The sequence below is a fragment of the Anopheles ziemanni genome, chromosome X (genome assembly GCF_943734765.1).
Source record: "Anopheles ziemanni chromosome X, idAnoZiCoDA_A2_x.2, whole genome shotgun sequence".
Lineage (NCBI taxonomy): Eukaryota > Metazoa > Arthropoda > Insecta > Diptera > Culicidae > Anopheles > Anopheles ziemanni.
Genome location: NC_080707.1, coordinates 11,307,258 through 11,323,915, shown reverse-complemented (window position 1 = coordinate 11,323,915; position 16,658 = coordinate 11,307,258). Strand labels below are relative to the sequence as shown.

The window sequence follows — 16,658 nt, the reverse complement described above, 5'->3', positions numbered from 1 at the left end:
GAGTTAAAATCGAAACGGTTTATAACATTTTCAGTAAAACAGTATCATTTCAAGTCTATTACTAAACCAATACACCAACGCAGTACAAAAACGTCGTTAACTTTACAAAAAATAACTTAATCTGATTGAACAGACAAGAGAACAGCATTAATGACTCTGTTAAATGTAATACCTGCAAAGCAAACTATATCATTTTCGGTTTCTTTCAAACCAACAAGCTCGAACAACAATAGAGAAATAAGTTTACAATCGAATGTAATGCTTCGTATAAAAGCTACGTATGAAGTAATTGCAGATGAGAAAAGAGATAATAAAATACTCTGGTACTTCTAAAACAAGATGTATTTTAAAACATATTTATTTAATTACTCTTTTCTCTTTGCTTCTTCAATATTTTTTTGTTAACTTCAGGTCTAGTTATGAACTAGACAGTAAATATATAAACCAACCAGCTTTTTTTAACTTTGTTATAGTTAACAGTCCAAATTTGCCTTATCGTTTAAGCTGTTGTGCTTAAAAGTTAATGCTAATGGTGTCAATCTTTAAGGAGCATTTATCAAACACACTTTGGCTCTCCGTTCTCGTCAAAACCGTAAGTATTACTTTTCATTCTTGCAGAAATGCATTAGTATTGTCCATTTTGTCATTAGTGACGTCTGGCTGGTTTGGTTTTTTTTCCGCTAACCCCTTCCCAGTAGATTAAAAAAGCTTCCGTTCTGTCGTGATGGATGAGTCTGTCCCGGCACTCACATGCAGCGGGTCGTTAACGTTCGGTGGTTGAAGAATTTGTTACATTAGGAAACTTTCTGTTGTCGTTTCTGGTGACACAACTACCAGAATTGCTCAAGCGGGGAAAAACATCACATCCCGAATGCTGGCTTTGGTGAACTGAGAAACTTAAAGCTTGCGAAGAAGCCAAATAATCAAGCTTTGGTTAGAAGCAAGGCTTTGAATAAGCGGCGGGTTTGAATAAGCTTTGGATAACAAGAAGCAAAGACATGTTCAATTCAATCGTCCTGTTAAACCACAACTCTATATACGATTCTGGTGAATAAACCATCAACAAGCTATGTCACTTGCTCTAATTTAACATCGAATGTAGTACAATCATGGCGAGGAAACTACCTTTCCGATCGCTCTTCCAAACCCTGACCCCCTTAATGGTCATTTCCTAATTGAACGATAGTTTTCTTCTCGCAAACAAAAATTAATGTAATTTTAGAATACTTGAACATACTGTTGTGGAACAATGGGACCGTAGTGCATAGAAAGGGATAAATAAGAAAAAAAAGTTCGTTTAAGCAGTCAAAAGTAACATTTTTTTGGTTAGCACATTTTGCGTTTGAACTGAGGTTTTAAAATTTATTTGAATTCTATTATTTATTATTATTTACTTATTATTTAGTATGAATTCATCTGCTTTATTCTTCTGCGCTTTATCGTTCCATTACCTATTTCGCCTTTGAAAACGAAAAAAATAATTAGGTAAATCTAAGAGAGACGTCACAATATTTTGCTGATTCTAGAATGAAAGATTTAAGTTGTGTCATTAAAAGTACCTATAGCATAAACTAGATCGAGTTCAAGGATTCTAATACCATTTAGGGACCTTTTTTTCTACTTGCAAATAAATAGATTAGTAGAAATATACCTTGATTATCTCTATTGAGTTGACGATGAATACATTTAGCAAAACATTTATGGCTTCAAGAAGTCTTGATTGAACAGATGCTTTTTAATGTAAGTAGTAGAAACTTAATAACCAATTTTTTAATGTTCAAAATATTGTTTAGAACACGCATAGTAAATTGAAACATTTGATTAAAGTAATCAACCAGGCGTCTCCACCACACATACCTTCTCTGATAAAATTGATAAAGTTCTTAGACGTGGGCTCCAAAGACCGTCTTCCATCGATCCAAATTGAGAAGTAAGCATTTTTCACTCATTTCTCTTTACATAGTATCTATCTGTTTATGTTGATTCTATACAAACGTTACTTTGTTATGAAGAAAATATTCAATTCTTTTGAAATAGATATGTGATGAAAAAAAGATAAACAGCGCTATCAAAATAATTTATAAATTAGGCAAGCAAACTTTTGTCTGAGCGAATGCACTGATCTTCCCACTGTGAAGTGCTGTGGAAAACTAGCAACAGCACATACTTCCGCAAACGGTGTCCGGAAATTGCACTCCTATGCAACTGCATGCAGCGCCGGCATCGCTGGTGAATTGTCGGTAGGGAAATAAGCAGCTAATCTAACTAGTTGCCCTCCCACATTCGCTCCAGGTGTTGAGCCCTCGGGATGACCGTCAGAGTGTGATGCGTCGAAAATTCCCATTACGCCGAAAATCCCCCATTCCCGAGATGCTCGCACGGATTCCGCGCGACTAAAAATAGGGACACGGACGGAACTGTGTTGCTTCATCATCATCAGCATCATCATCCTCATTCGAGTTCATCTCGTCAGTCCGGCTCGGTATTTGGCGTCGACTCGCGGGAGGCTGTACGCAAGCCGAACGCTTCACTTGAAAACGTGCGGCGAACAGCTGCCGCGCTCTACAGCTCGAAAAGGGTCGTCCCGGCGTCGTGTCTCGTGCTCCGGCGCGCTGTTGGTGGTAGGTTTTTGCTGCTATTTTCAGCCAGACCTTTGCGAGAGGATGAAGGCTGCCCGGCTCGGTGGTGGACGCTAGCGGCGGGGGGCGGTTGGTTCGGTGCGGTGTCGGCGGTGTGTTGCGCCGCTGTGCGACGATCGCGAACTGATCGCGAACTGGTGTCGTGTCGCACCGGTGGCCACGCATATCACAGTGTTTGTGAGCGGCCGGCCGTGTACGGCTGGTTTGTGTTTTGAACGCTTCTGCTCGTGCGGAAAGTTTTTCTGGTCCAGGTTGTCACCCTGTCCACGGTCTACGGGTACATCGAACACACACACAAAATGCAGCCGTGGAGCTGCGGAACGTTCCTGCTGCTGCTCGTGCTCGTCACGCCCGCCTGGATCGTCCTGGGCAAGCGGGAGATTCCCATCGGTACGTGTTTGCGTGTCTCTTTTCTCTGCAGCATGCTTTTTTCTAGAGAATACTATTATTCACAAGTGACAGCTCCAAGGCAATCAAACAAGAGGTGCACAAAGGTGTTCCCACGGTCCACGATAAACAGCTCCACGAATCGACCAGCTCCTTATCAAACGATGTGTGCACGCACCATCCCCTTCAATTTGGACGCCATATTGCCGAGTCCAAACGTCGCCATCAACAGTCGGAGTGTCAAGTGTCCGAAGTGTCAACGCAGTCAACGCGGAATGTGGACAACAAACGAACCGCACACAATCAAAGCCGCAACAGGCGTGTTTTCTTGTCTACCTAAAGTTGTGTGTATGTTTTCCCAGGTGCCATATTCCACAGAGATCCGGACAGCCGGGAACGATCGTATGAGTCCGAGGTGGCGTTTCGCTATGCGATCGAGCGCGTCAACATGCACGAGAAGAATTTTGAGCTGGTGCCGATCGTGCGCTACGTCTGGCCGGAGGATAGCTTCAAGACGGAGCGGAAGACGTGCGAGCTGGCGGCCGAGGGCGTGACGGCCATCTTCGGGCCCTCGACGATACTGACGGCAGGCATCGTCGGGTCGGTGTGCAAGACGCTCGAGATCCCGCACATCATAACGCACTGGGATCCGGAGCCGCTCGGTGGCATCGAGCCGGAGCAGCAGGCGATGACGATCAACCTGTACCCGGAGGCGGACATGCTGTCGCGCGCCCTGGCCGACCTGATCGTCGACTACAGCTGGAAGAGCTTCACCATCATCTACGACACGGACGAGGGTCTGATGCGGCTGAAGGACATCCTGCAGATTCACGGCCCGAGCGATGCGCCGATCACGGTGCGCCAGATCGACGACGATCCGGACTATCGGCCGCTGCTGAAGGACATCCAGTCGTCCGGCGAATCGCACATCATCCTGGAGATACGGCCCGACCGCATCGTCGAGCTGCTGATGCAGGCGAAGGAGGTCAAGATGCTGGAGGAATACCAGAGCTACATCATCACCTCGCTCGATGCGCACACGCTCGACTTCAACGAGCTGCGCTACTCGCGCTCCAACATCACCGCGCTCCGGCTGATGGACACCAAGAGCTTCGACATCAAGAACGCCGTGCACGACTGGGAGCAGGGCGAGGCGCGCATGAAGCGCCCGTTCCGGCTCTCACCCGAGCACGTCCAGACCGAGTCGGCCCTCTACAACGACGCGGTCAAGATCTTCGCCACCGCTATCCGGGAGCTGGACGCGACGGAGGAGATCTCGTACTGGCGGTTGTCCTGCGGCAGCAAGAACCAGCGCCAGTGGAAACATGGCTTGCGCATCGTCAACTACATGAAGGTGGTAGGTACATTGTATAGCACGGCCTGTACTGCCTGCTAGTAACCTCCCAGCTCAACCGCAGAAAACCGAATACGGCATCACGGGCCCTATCATCTTCGACGACTTTGGGCGGCGCACGCACTTCCACCTCGACATCATCGAGCTCAGCAAGGACGACGGCTTCAAGAAGATTGCCACCTGGGACCCGACACACGGCGTCAACTACACGCGCAGCGAGGGCGAGGTGTACTCGCAGATCGTGGAGTCTTTGCAGAACAAAACCTTCATCGTCGCGTCCCGCATCGGTGCACCGTTTCTCACGTTCAAGTATGTTCGCACAACGTACCGTGTCAGGACCAGCTGAACCAGAACCGTTTTGCTCTGCCTTTGCAGGGAGAAGAAGGAAGGCGAAATACTGGAAGGTAACAACCGCTTCGAGGGATACTCGCTGGAGCTCATCGATGGGATCTCCAAGATCCTTGGCTTCCAGTATCGCATGGAGCTGGTGCCGGATGGAAAGTACGGTTCCTACAACAAGATCACTAAAAAGTGGGATGGACTCGTGAAGCATCTACTTGACCGGGTGGGTTTCTGCATTGCTGTGGCCACAGATCCGCTGGGACAACGTTTCACAAGCATCGTGTGTTCTTTTCCCATCATATTTTGTTTTGCAGAAAGCAGACCTGGCCGTTTGTGACCTCACGATAACGTACGAGAGACGAACAGCCGTTGATTTTACGATGCCCTTCATGACACTTGGTAGGTAGCGTAATACAAAGAAAGTACTACTTCCTCCTGTCTAATTGTTGATTAGCAACAAATTGCTTGCATCTAGGGCTATTCAAACACGTTAGTATATTCTTAACTACAAGGACGTAGACAAATTGGCGAGAAGGCCGGATAGAAGCTGCATTGAATATATCGAGTCAGTCAATTCATGAGCGAAATAGGGATAGGAAAGAAATGATACACCTCAGCAAGGAGGTGCATTAGCTGCAAGAAATGAATGAACGTCAAAGATAGGGAAGTTTAAATCAAAGTGGCCAGAACGAGCTTTGAAGAGATCGAGATATGCTTTAAGGAAGTGTTAACTAGCATGTGGCGTATAAGATCATATAGTAACTTTGCGTTTTGTTACGGGCCTTCTCACAGGAATCAGTATCCTGTACGCCAAGCCAGTCCAGCAGCCGAAGGAACTGTTCTCCTTCCTTTCGCCACTCTCGCTCGACGTCTGGATCTACATGGCGACGGCCTACCTGGGAGTGTCGGTGCTGCTGTTTGTGCTATCGCGCATGGCACCGGCGGACTGGGAGAACCCGCACCCTTGCAAGCAGGACAACGACGAGGTGGAGAACACCTGGGACATGCTGAACGCGCTCTGGCTGACGATGGGCTCCATAATGGGGCAGGGTTGCGACATCCTGCCGAAGGCGATATCGACGCGACTCGTTGCCGGCATGTGGTGGTTCTTCGCCCTCATCATGCTGTCGTCCTACACCGCCAACCTGGCTGCGTTCCTGACGATGGAGCGCATGGATGCGACCATCGAGTCGGCGGAGGACCTGGCGAAGCAGAGCAAGATCAAGTACGGTGCCGTTGTCGGCGGTAGTACGATGGCGTTCTTCCAAACGTCCAACTTCTCCACGTACCAGCGCATGTGGGCTGCGATGGAGTCGGCCCGCCCGTCCGTGTTCACCAAGAGCAACGACGAGGGTCGGGACCGCGTCCTCAAGGGCAAACGGCTCTACGCGTTCCTGATGGAGTCGACCTCGCTGGAATACATTACCGAGCGGCAATGCGATCTGACGCAGATCGGAGGTCTGCTCGACTCGAAGGGCTATGGTATCGCGATGCCAGTCAGTGAGTAGTCCGGATCGGAGTACACTGATCCTGCTGAGGAGGCTTACAGGCTTGCTTATGTCATTTTAGATTCACCGTATCGCACTGCCATCAGCGGGGCCGTGCTAAAGATGCAGGAGGAAGGCAAGCTGCACCAACTCAAGCAGCGCTGGTGGAAGGAGATGCACGGTGGTGGTCGGTGCAACGAGTCCTCCAGCATGGGCTCGGCAGACACGGCGGAACTGGGCATCGGGCATGTGGGTGGCGTGTTCGTCGTCCTGGCAATTGGGTGCCTGTGCGCCTTCATCATCGGCATCCTGGAGTTCCTCTGGAATGTGCGCAAGGTGGCAGTCGAGGAGAAGGTGACGCCGTGGGACGCGCTCAAGGCAGAGCTGAAGTTCGCTCTAAGCATCTCCGTCACCTCGAAGCCGGTGCACAACACGCTAAGCGAGTCGACGGCAAGCGGCAAGAGCTCGTTGCGCTCGAAGTCCGAGTCCCGGCGTGGCTCGGAATCGGCCAGCCGTATCAACAACGTGCGCTCTGCCGCGAGCCTCATGAACATCGACAAGATGGGATTCAGCTTCGGCAAAAACTAGGATGCCCTTCCACGGAAGTGGCCTCCCTTTGGAGCCTATTTGTAAATGAGTTATCGTGTGGCGGTGATTGACCCGTTGTGCTTACAATAAAACTAGAAACCAATCATCAACGTAGAGGTATCGCAAGTATAGACCTAACCACATGTTTAGCAAATGCACATTTTTATTTAAATTAGTAGCACATAAGCAAGCACAATAAAGAGTATTCTGAGGCGATCCAAGCGTGGACCAACCGTTACTCCACTACGCCGCTACCCGTTACCCGGGAGCGCTATATAAGATCGCACGTTCGCCATTCGGTCCTACTGGTTGAAGTATTTCTCCAGCTCGGCGCGCATCTCTAGTGGGCTCGTCGTCGGCCCATACCGGCCCACCGGCTGTCCGTTCTTGTCCACCAGGAACTTGGTGAAGTTCCACTTGATGGCGTCGACCAGCGTGCCGCCCTGGCGCTGCTTCAGGAACTGCCACAGCGGGTGCGCCTCATCGCCGTTCACGTACACCTTCGCAAACATGTCGAACTTCACGCCACGGCCCTCGGCGAACTGCTTGATCTCCGCATTGGTGCCCGGTTCCTGGCCTCCGAACTGGTCGCACGGGAACGCCAGAATGCGTAGGCCTGTAAGGGAGAAAGAGCGGAGTGCTTCTGAATTCCACAACATAGAAGTTACAAATGACGAACGTAAGTAACTATATTTTCTATCCAGGTACTTAACAAACTAAAATCTTTGAATCCTTAATTTGAAATCGAAGTAGCTTTTAATGATGACATGTATAAAAGATCTAAAGCGAGAAGTGATCAACAATACCGAAGAATTGGAACACAGAAAGGGACTAAGTGAGATGTTAGTAGCTGGTGGCGTATCCACAGAAGAGTTGTCACACAAACAAAATTGCTGAAGCAAGAAGGGAAAGTGGCTTTAATAGTGTAGCCAGTACCAAATGAAGATTTTAATGATGTTGATGAATGGTTGAATAGCTGTCGAAGGATTCGTTCAAGGATGCAGTTAGCCAGACGCAAGAACATAGGCCCGGCTACAGGGATCACCTCTATTTTCTACTAATCAGTCTTCAAAAATTAAAAGACACATTCCTCCTGTCCCATAGGCATGGACATCAGTGCCTCGAATTACTCTCTCCTCAAGGTAATCTGGCAACAACAGGTCAAGATTTAATTTATAGTCTTCAATTTTGACTACATAATGTACTGATGATGTACAGGAAAATCACGGTGACATCTGCAAACAGGGTTATGTTAGAATATTTCAAGACCTTTTACATGTCATTGATTCACATTATAAAAAGGAAGGGTCACAGTACCTTACCCTACGGAACTCCCAAGGTATTTATTAACGGACTAGATAAGGATCCTCCAAACAAGGCCCTCTGTGTTTTCTCTGCAGTGTGTGGGAGGAGCCATCTGATCCATCTCAAGGGGTTCTGGTTCTTAAGGAATGCTCTTATTACCCCTCGATAACAGTGGTCTGTTGCTCAGTAACCAGTCAACCCTTGACATTTGAATAAACTTTCTTCCATATTGCAAGAAAGCTACCATGTTGAAGCTGTATCTGAACTCTGCTAAGCTACACAAATACCAAAAGTACTAGAATCAACCAGAAGTTACTGCGAGGTGCCACAGAAAAGTGGGAATGAGAGCTTAATCACTCAATTGTAAAACAATTATAGACATAGTGTTCAACGCCGTTGGAAATGTATAATTTCGGCTGGCAAAGGTATGTGCCTCTCCCCAAGTCCTAATGCTCCTAAACTTTCCTTCCCGCCGTAAGCCACTCTTCACCGGAGATGTGGCTGGTGCTTAGTTCAAATAACTTCGAGGCGCGAACCTCGAGTCACACATCGACTTCAAACTCGTAAACTAGTTCCGACAATGTCGGAGGGCTGCAGTACGACAACGGGCGCGCGACGAACAAGAAACGGTAGTAGTACTCAGCTGCCAACGCTTTCGACAGGAAGGATTTGATTTGATTAGGGATCGGCAGCACATGTAATTAACACCCGTGGGCAAAAGTTTCCACACCACCACCACCGAAGGATCGAAGCGAACCGGGGGTCGAAGAACTCCACCGGACGGTACCGATCGGTGGTGGGCTAAAACTTCGCAAAACCAAAAGTTAAACACGAGTACCCTCCCCTCAGCCTATAGTCCCCTATATCTCAAGGCCTCTAGCCAAACTCTTCGGAGGGCTGTGTAAAATTTAATCGCACTCATTTACGTTCGAAAAACCCGCCCCGGACGAATGCGAAACTTTTTCCCACCGAGCTCAGTCTCTCTCGACATCCTTCGCATCCTCATCCAAGTACCAGGGTTTTCGGGAAAACGTTGTGAAAATTATTCAACGCACAAAACCAAGCCATAGGGTGCGGGTCCATTCGCCGAGGTTTCCTTTCCACTCCAGCGGCTTTTGGGCCATCTCGGTTGCTCTCATTAAACCGTTCAACCCCTCCCCAGGGAGGTGGAGGGTGGGGGGCATATTTCGCCCTATCGATCGCTTCTCGCTTTTCCGGCTGGAAGTGGCCGAATGGGATGAATCGCACTTAATCACCGTAGCGGAACACTCCAATAATTTAGGAAAGGGCGCGAACAACAAAGAAACTATGGGAAAAGTACAGCCGTCTGGCATCGGTGTGGGTGTGTGTGGTTGTGAACATTCGAATTTTCCACCTCAATGCACCTACGAACTGTGTGCGTGTGTGTGTGTGTGTGTGTGTGTGTGCGGCTTAGAAGTCATAAAATCACAGCCCACACCTACCTCACACCGTGCCGTTGCCTTCTGGAAAAGTCCAAAAGAAATAATCCAAGCTGAACCCCCTCTCCCTCGCCCCAGGCCACCCTTCGATAGGAGGAAAAACAAAGGGGGGGGGGGGGGAAGGAGCGGAACAAACGCCCTCGAGCCCCCGTACATAAATCCGCCGGAAAAACCATTGCAACGAAAACGGTTCGAACATTGGTAATAAATTAGAAATTCGTGAGAATTTCCCGGCTCCTGCACAGTGGGCATATTGCCGGAGTTAATTTTGACGTCAACCCATTTTGGCGTTATCAAACATCCTACGGGTTCAGTACGAACTGCACAACACATACGTGAAATGGAAAAGTTTCAGTGGATTGAAGGTATCGAAACTCAGTACTCATAACAAATAAAAGTTAGCTGTCAACCGATTATCTTGGATGGATAAGGCTGGTGTCAAGAAATTTTTCAAATTCTAAGAAGATTAAATTAATATTATGATTTTTCCTAGATGAAAACCACAACTCTAAGCTTATTAAATCCCACTTTGTTTGACAGATAAAATTGTGCGACAGCTTGCAGCTGTCAAATTCCATACATTTTCGCCAGTCAAAAACCTGACGCGGTAAAACACTGACACCAGTCTAAACAAACGATGTGCAGGATTAAATCATATAGAGCCTTTCAACGATCATTTGAAATAGTTTCTACCGTAGACTCCATTCAGAGCTGTCAGTTGACCCAAGCTGTCAGACAAAACATTCATGAAACTTAAAAAATAAATCTCTAAGCTGGCTTCGATAAGTGAAATTTTAGTTGCGTAACTAAAATTGCTCACTGATTTGCGTTAAGATATTCTAAGTTGGGCTTGACATTAGTTAAATTAACGTTTGTCAGGTACTATTAACACGTTGACTGCCAAGCGTTGTTAGCACACTTTTTAGTACAATCTTTTTCAATAAAATTTGTTTATAACATTTATTAAAAAAACGATTTTTGAAGGCTAAGCGAAAACTTTATATGCCACGTGTGATCTATGTTTCCATGAGAAACCAGGTTACCTGTCATCCTGAACTATGCGCGGGACAAACCCGACTGTGCGGTGCACAGTGGATACCTTATGGTTTGTCATTGCCGGTAGAATTCTTCATCCCACGAAAACCAGGAGGGTGGATGTGCTCCGAAAGCGGCAATAAATTACCGTAGGGAAAACCGGAAAAGCGAACCCCCGGAACGAAGGAAGAATCGATGGCGTTGAATAGGACGTTACACCGGTCGATGCTGTGTGTTGCGAACGGTTCCGCCTGACCTCAGCACGAACACCTCGCAGCTGCGGCTTTGGTGGAAGGCCCGATCCCTCAAGGGAGTAGATTTAAAGCACGTTGAAAAATCAACCAACATCGCACCGGGCGGGGGCAGAATTGGAACACAGATGCACACGGTGAACTTTAAAGCTTACCCAAGCTGTAGAGGGTGGGGGGCTGAAATAGTTACACCGGTGGGAAAAAGGGAAACCACCACCACGGTTCGAAGGAAAGAATAAAAATGGCAGAAATAGAACTCAACCTCACCACGGCACAAACATCGGAGATATCGCTCGAAGCCGTCCGATGGGATATTCCAAATGTTAGATGCCAGTAAAATCCAATGAAAACCGGCCCTCGTATGTGCACAGCCTTCCGGTGCCGAGCAACGATTGGTTTTCCCCAGCTGACACTTGTACTTTTGCGACCAGCGTCGGTGTTACGGCTTTCACAGACGAGTTTGTACAACGTTCTGCAGCCATACTATGCCTTGTTGCTGCCTGGTCAGGGATTGCAATTTGATCATTTTGAGAATGGAAGCGGAAGCGGAAGCGAGACTACGTTGAACTTCATACCGAAACTTCCTTCATAAAAAATAATAAACAGTTTGATGTTTAGATTCTACCATTTCAATGAGAGTGAAACCCACACTACACGAAGTCGTATAAAGTTGTATGAATTGCATCTCATATTAGTATATTTCGAATCGGAATCGCATTATGCATAGACATTGTACGAGCAATGTATATTCTTCGTTGCATATGATGCCGATTAAGAATGTAATACGATTTTCTTTATGCAAACATATAGATGAACGAGCAATGTACGGGTAATGCATATCGTAAGTCGCATATGATGCCGACTTTGAAAAATATACGACTAAAAATATACATTTATAACAATGTACGGTTAGCGCCTCCACTTTTGTACGTATAGGCATTATTTTAGCATCATTTGCAATTCAATCTTATTGCATAGAAGTACGATTATTTCAAGTTGATATTAGATTTACAAACATATGTGTTGTGTGAGAATCAATTTAAATATCACAAAACAAAGAAACGACGGTCGAAAAAAGGGAACATACAGGCTACATACATCGAATCAATGGTTTCTTGGATCAAAATTAATAAGAATGTGGAAAAAAACTCAAATAACTAATGCAAACATAATATTTACAGTTACAGAAAAAAGCAATCTAAGTAGGAAAACAAAAACACAGGGTTAACACGTTACGTACCAAAACAAAGTACTATCAACAGACGAGTCTTGCATTTTTTTACAAACGAAGAAGAGCGTTAAAGAGAAGGTAGAAAAAAAATAACCTACAATTAAGCTGTAACAGTTAGCAATTCAAAACTAACCATATCATACACAGACCAAAAAATCAAAGTATAATGAACAAATATACTAAAAGAAAGCCGTTTGCGGTTTAGAACAATCTTTAGAAATAAATAAGTATAATGTGTTAAAAAAGCGATCAAAATGACCGTTAAAAAAGCAAAAGTGTAGTGAAAAATTGTTGAAACTTCCTGCTTCCTGCTATACAAACAAATACTTGGGTTACGACATTTCTCCATTTGTTCTAAATTGATGTGTGATGTTCTATGTTTGGTTCCGCTCGGGAAAACTTCACGACACGCTGGACAATTATTTGTTCCGGTCGTTGATCACACCTGGCAACACTTACCCTTCGTCTCGGCGTACTCCCGGTACAGCTCGTTAAACTCCTTGTAGTGCCCGTCGGTGTAGCCGCAGTTCGAGGCCACGTTCACGATAATCAGCACGTGACCGCGGTACTTCGACAGGTCGACCGCTTTCCCATCGATGTCGGTCGCGGTGAAATCGTACACCGACCGGGCCGCCTTCCCGTCGGTCCCGGTGGCCGGGGGCTGGCTGGCGTTGCAGGCACCGGTCCTGGAAGAAGCAGAAGAGGATAATCCGTTGCTGAAGTGCGTAATCCCTCGGTTGTTTGCGAATCGGTCGCTCGTAAAGCTTCGTTCGCGCTGTAAAGCAGCCGAAATCTCGAGTGCGCTGCTGCCCAACTCCCCGAACTCGAAACGCGCTCTAAATTTTAATCTACTCCCTCGTAGATGTTTGCCTTAGTGCGCACTCAGCGAGAAATGAACCACCGGCCTAGAGAAAGCGCGCTGTATCCCCCATCCTGCCGTCGATGTACCATAATTAATTTACGAAGGCCATCAAGAGCTTCGGCCGCCACTTGCGGTCTCAGACACAATGCCGTGGCAGATCGTCGAGGACGTGCATCCAATTCTGGAGCCATCGACAGTGGGTTGGAACCGCTTCCTATAACGGAAACATCAAATTTAATCCAACCGGCAGTGTAGCGATAAGAACGAGCAAAGGCAGAGGAAAAAACTACATCCCCGTTTCGCAACGACGGTAAACACCCAATCCACACCGAGGCCGCTCTCTCCGGGCGCCGGCTAATGGGTGTTAATTAATTTTCCCTCCTCAGCTTCCCCACTCGCCTCGTGAAAGATTTCCAGCTAACTTTGCTGTTTGTTTTTTTTTTTTTTTTTTTTGGTGGATGTGGCCCGATAATGGATCGCCGGTCGAGTCCCACGGCGACCCAAATCAACGCGAACGCCGACAGACAGCGAGGTCCCAAAAAATTCGCCCATCTCGATTACCCGGTGAAACGGTGTAGGCCAGCTAACCACATTAGGGAGCACTGATTTGCCCGTAAAGTGTGCGAATCAATGCGCGTAATCAATGGAACACGCTTGGCACGAATAGATTACGGAGAAAGTAATGTCGACGTGGTCGTCGTCTACAAGAAGCACCGACCTATCCTTTCAATGGGAGCCTAATCCTATCCTTTTTGGATGATTTATTGTTAGGATTTTAAATTTGGAACTTCGATTTTGATGGTTTTGGGAGAGTAACAAATTGTTCATCCGAGGAAAACTTTACCATACGCAGATTTTACTTGATAACTCGAGAGAAGTCTCACCAGATTTACAGTTGTTGACACCTACCTTAGCCTCAAACCCACCCATGATTGAAAAAGTGCATTCACGTATGTCTCTTACGCTTCCGAGTTTGTCTCTAACTCATCAGCGTTTGTCTCGTACTCATCTGATTTTTTCTCCATATCTGAATTTTGTCCTAAATATGTTTTAAATGCTTTGTTGCTTCTAAAAGATTGGTTATTTAGAATGCACGTAACAATGAAGATTATTTGTCAGTATTGCAAATTATTTTATAGAGCTTTGAAAGGAAACTAGGCAAAATTAATAGAAAGTAAAAATTTTGATACTGACCCAATAAGACAACGATTGTAAACAAACAAAAAAGTGACGTTTAGCAGCTGTGAAAATACCTTCATATCCCGGAATTCATCACTTCTCTTTGGATTGCGAAATGCGCAAACAAAAATGTACTAAAAAGATTGGTGAATAAAACATGTTGTTAGGCACAAGATAGTTTTTAAGCATAAAATAATTGTTGTTTATTGTTGTTGCAGTGTAATTATTTAGGAAAGACATTTTTATTTTTATGTTTTAGTAAGATACAAAAGCTGGTGAGCTGGAGACAAACTCAGACGCGTTAGAGGCAGAAGCTAACGAGTTATTTCAATATATGGCGCATTAGAGACACCTGCATTCGAGATCAACTTTAGTGGCAAGTTTTATACAGCCCAAACAAAAAGTATATTTTCTAAAAAAGTTAGATCATTCACTTATTTAGTAAACAACTTTACAAAGTTGTCAAATCTAACACCACATAAAAAGGAAAACTATAAAACGAACCAATTTGGTCGTTAAAAAGAAGTAAGAAAAATCCAAAACCCCTAAATATTACAAATCGTCCAAAGGTAGGCTCTGTAAATAAGTTTATTTGTATGTTATATATTCAATCCATTATAAACCAATTTTTCAGTTTGAGGCCTTTTTATTTCAGTGTAAATTAAGTGGTTTAATTTTTTTTTTCGTTATGTCTATGCTTCCTAGAAGGTATGTTCAAACTGATTGTGAAATTTGTTTTATTTAACATTCCTATCCGAACCTAACATTCTTAACGCTTCTCACTAGTGATTTTTTATATCACAGTGAGTAGCATATAGCAGTAAGTCATGTTTTGTCATTTTTTGTTTCTCTCCACACGGAAAAAACCTTGTCTATCGTTTGTTTTCTGCCTGCTTCCGGTTGAATTAGAAGCGGAGGTGGATGATTTCGTGTCAGGTGTTCAGGTTCCCGGGTAGAGGGGAAAAGAAAGCACGCGGCAGTCACGCAAAGGATGGGCACAATTAGTAGTGATTCCGTTCGTTCGTGCAAGGGTTTTCTTGCTTTCGTTCTGCCGTTCTACTACTCCGCCTCACCAATCGATAACATACGAATCGTGTCACTTTTCGAACGGTACTGAAGATCATGCAAACTTCCGCTGACTTACCCGGCGGGCGACGACAGCAGATTTATGGCAACTATAGCGGTCCCGAGCAGCCCAGCGGCGGTACGACGGCTAGCGAGCAGGCGGCGACCTAGAAAAAACATTTTTCTTCCACCTTCGTCCGGTCAGCCAATCGAAGTCTAACTATTATGGAAGACTAGAATGTAGAGAGAGACAGTAGAAAAAAAATAGAAACACAATTATAACATTGCTCCAGTTGCGAGTAAACTTAATTCTAATGTTTAGAATATAGGTTTTCTTCTCCCCGTTTATTGCTCTATTTCAGGTTATGTACATGAATACGATAGAATAAAAGGATATTTATTTTAAACGTAATAGATTATACTAATTGCACATTCAGACTAAAGCCTCAAGTAAATAAGATGAACAGGTTAAATATAAACCCGATAAAAAGTTATCTGTCATAGTATGTTTGTTTTACCACTGGAAAGCTAAATGTAATGTAATGTAAAAAGAATGTAATGAAAAGAAAAGATAAAAATTTGATCTATTCTAAAAGAGAAAAAGATCACTTCTTCATTACACGAACCGTAAAAGCTACATACGGAAAATAAATATAAAGTCCAACGAACATCAATGTTTAAGATCCTACTACGAGAAAGTAGTCATAGTTCATCTATAGCATCACAACTCAAAGGGATTTTCCTTTATTTCAGATAGTTTTCACCAATTTCCATTTCAATTGATCAAAAAAAATCGATTTACATGTTTTGTTTTTTTTTTAGTTTCATTACGGATTTGCAAAAAAATATGGATCACGTGATTACCCGGACGTTTTCGATGCGTTAAGCTGTTATTTCACCTTATTTCTCCTCGTGTTTCCATAACAGATGTGTGTGTGGTTTATTTTCTGGCACAATATAAACATTCTTTAATTAAAAAAAACACGGTCTTCTATGGTTGGGTAGATTTTGAAATACATTTTCTGACTTGTGTGATAATAAATCGAGTAAAAATGTGATAATAAAACGAGAAATAGTATGATAATAAAACGAGATAAAGCAAAATAGTTAATAAAAAGAAGCGCAACTTTAAATTAAACACGCCGTAAAAGCTGCACATTGAAAACAATTTGTAAGCGAACAACGAACATAAAGATGTCAGTTCCTTCTCGCTTGCCCGGCTTGAGAACTCAAGCTCCCACTCCCACACAATCTCCCTCTCCTCCCCGCCCCCACCCTTACCGTAAACCCCAGTGCATCCTTCCACCGGGTGCAATTACGTTCATTAAAAAGCATTTAAAATCAGCTCAGCTGAAGTCACTAAAAAGCAGGTGGACGCCCATCGGTCGGCTCAAGTTATAATGGAAAATGACGTCCGGGTCCTTCGGCACGGGCTGGCCATGGAGGAGGAGAAGGGGAGGGGCTGGGGCGGTA

At 45.1% G+C, this 16,658-nt stretch overlaps 2 protein-coding genes across 2 annotated transcripts; one reads left to right on the top strand and one right to left on the bottom strand.

The window, feature by feature from the left end:
- The first annotated feature begins 2,938 nt into the window (after positions 1-2,938).
- Positions 2,939-6,797, top strand: LOC131291055 (glutamate receptor ionotropic, kainate 2-like). The gene is made up of 7 exons (XM_058320243.1): positions 2,939-3,029; positions 3,389-4,383; positions 4,445-4,689; positions 4,756-4,945; positions 5,037-5,121; positions 5,515-6,222; positions 6,292-6,797. Exons 1-7 carry the CDS (start codon positions 2,939-2,941, stop codon positions 6,795-6,797), a joined length of 2,820 nt encoding a protein of 939 aa, XP_058176226.1.
- A 179-nt stretch (positions 6,798-6,976) lies between these two features.
- LOC131291307 (glutathione peroxidase-like) lies at positions 6,977-15,365 on the bottom strand. Its single transcript, XM_058320505.1, has 3 exons — positions 15,265-15,365; positions 12,539-12,765; positions 6,977-7,413 (listed from the first exon to the last, which is right to left on the bottom strand). Exons 1-3 carry the CDS (start codon positions 15,363-15,365, stop codon positions 7,100-7,102), a joined length of 642 nt encoding a protein of 213 aa, XP_058176488.1. The 3' UTR covers positions 6,977-7,099.
- Between the last annotated feature and the right edge of the window lie 1,293 nt (positions 15,366-16,658).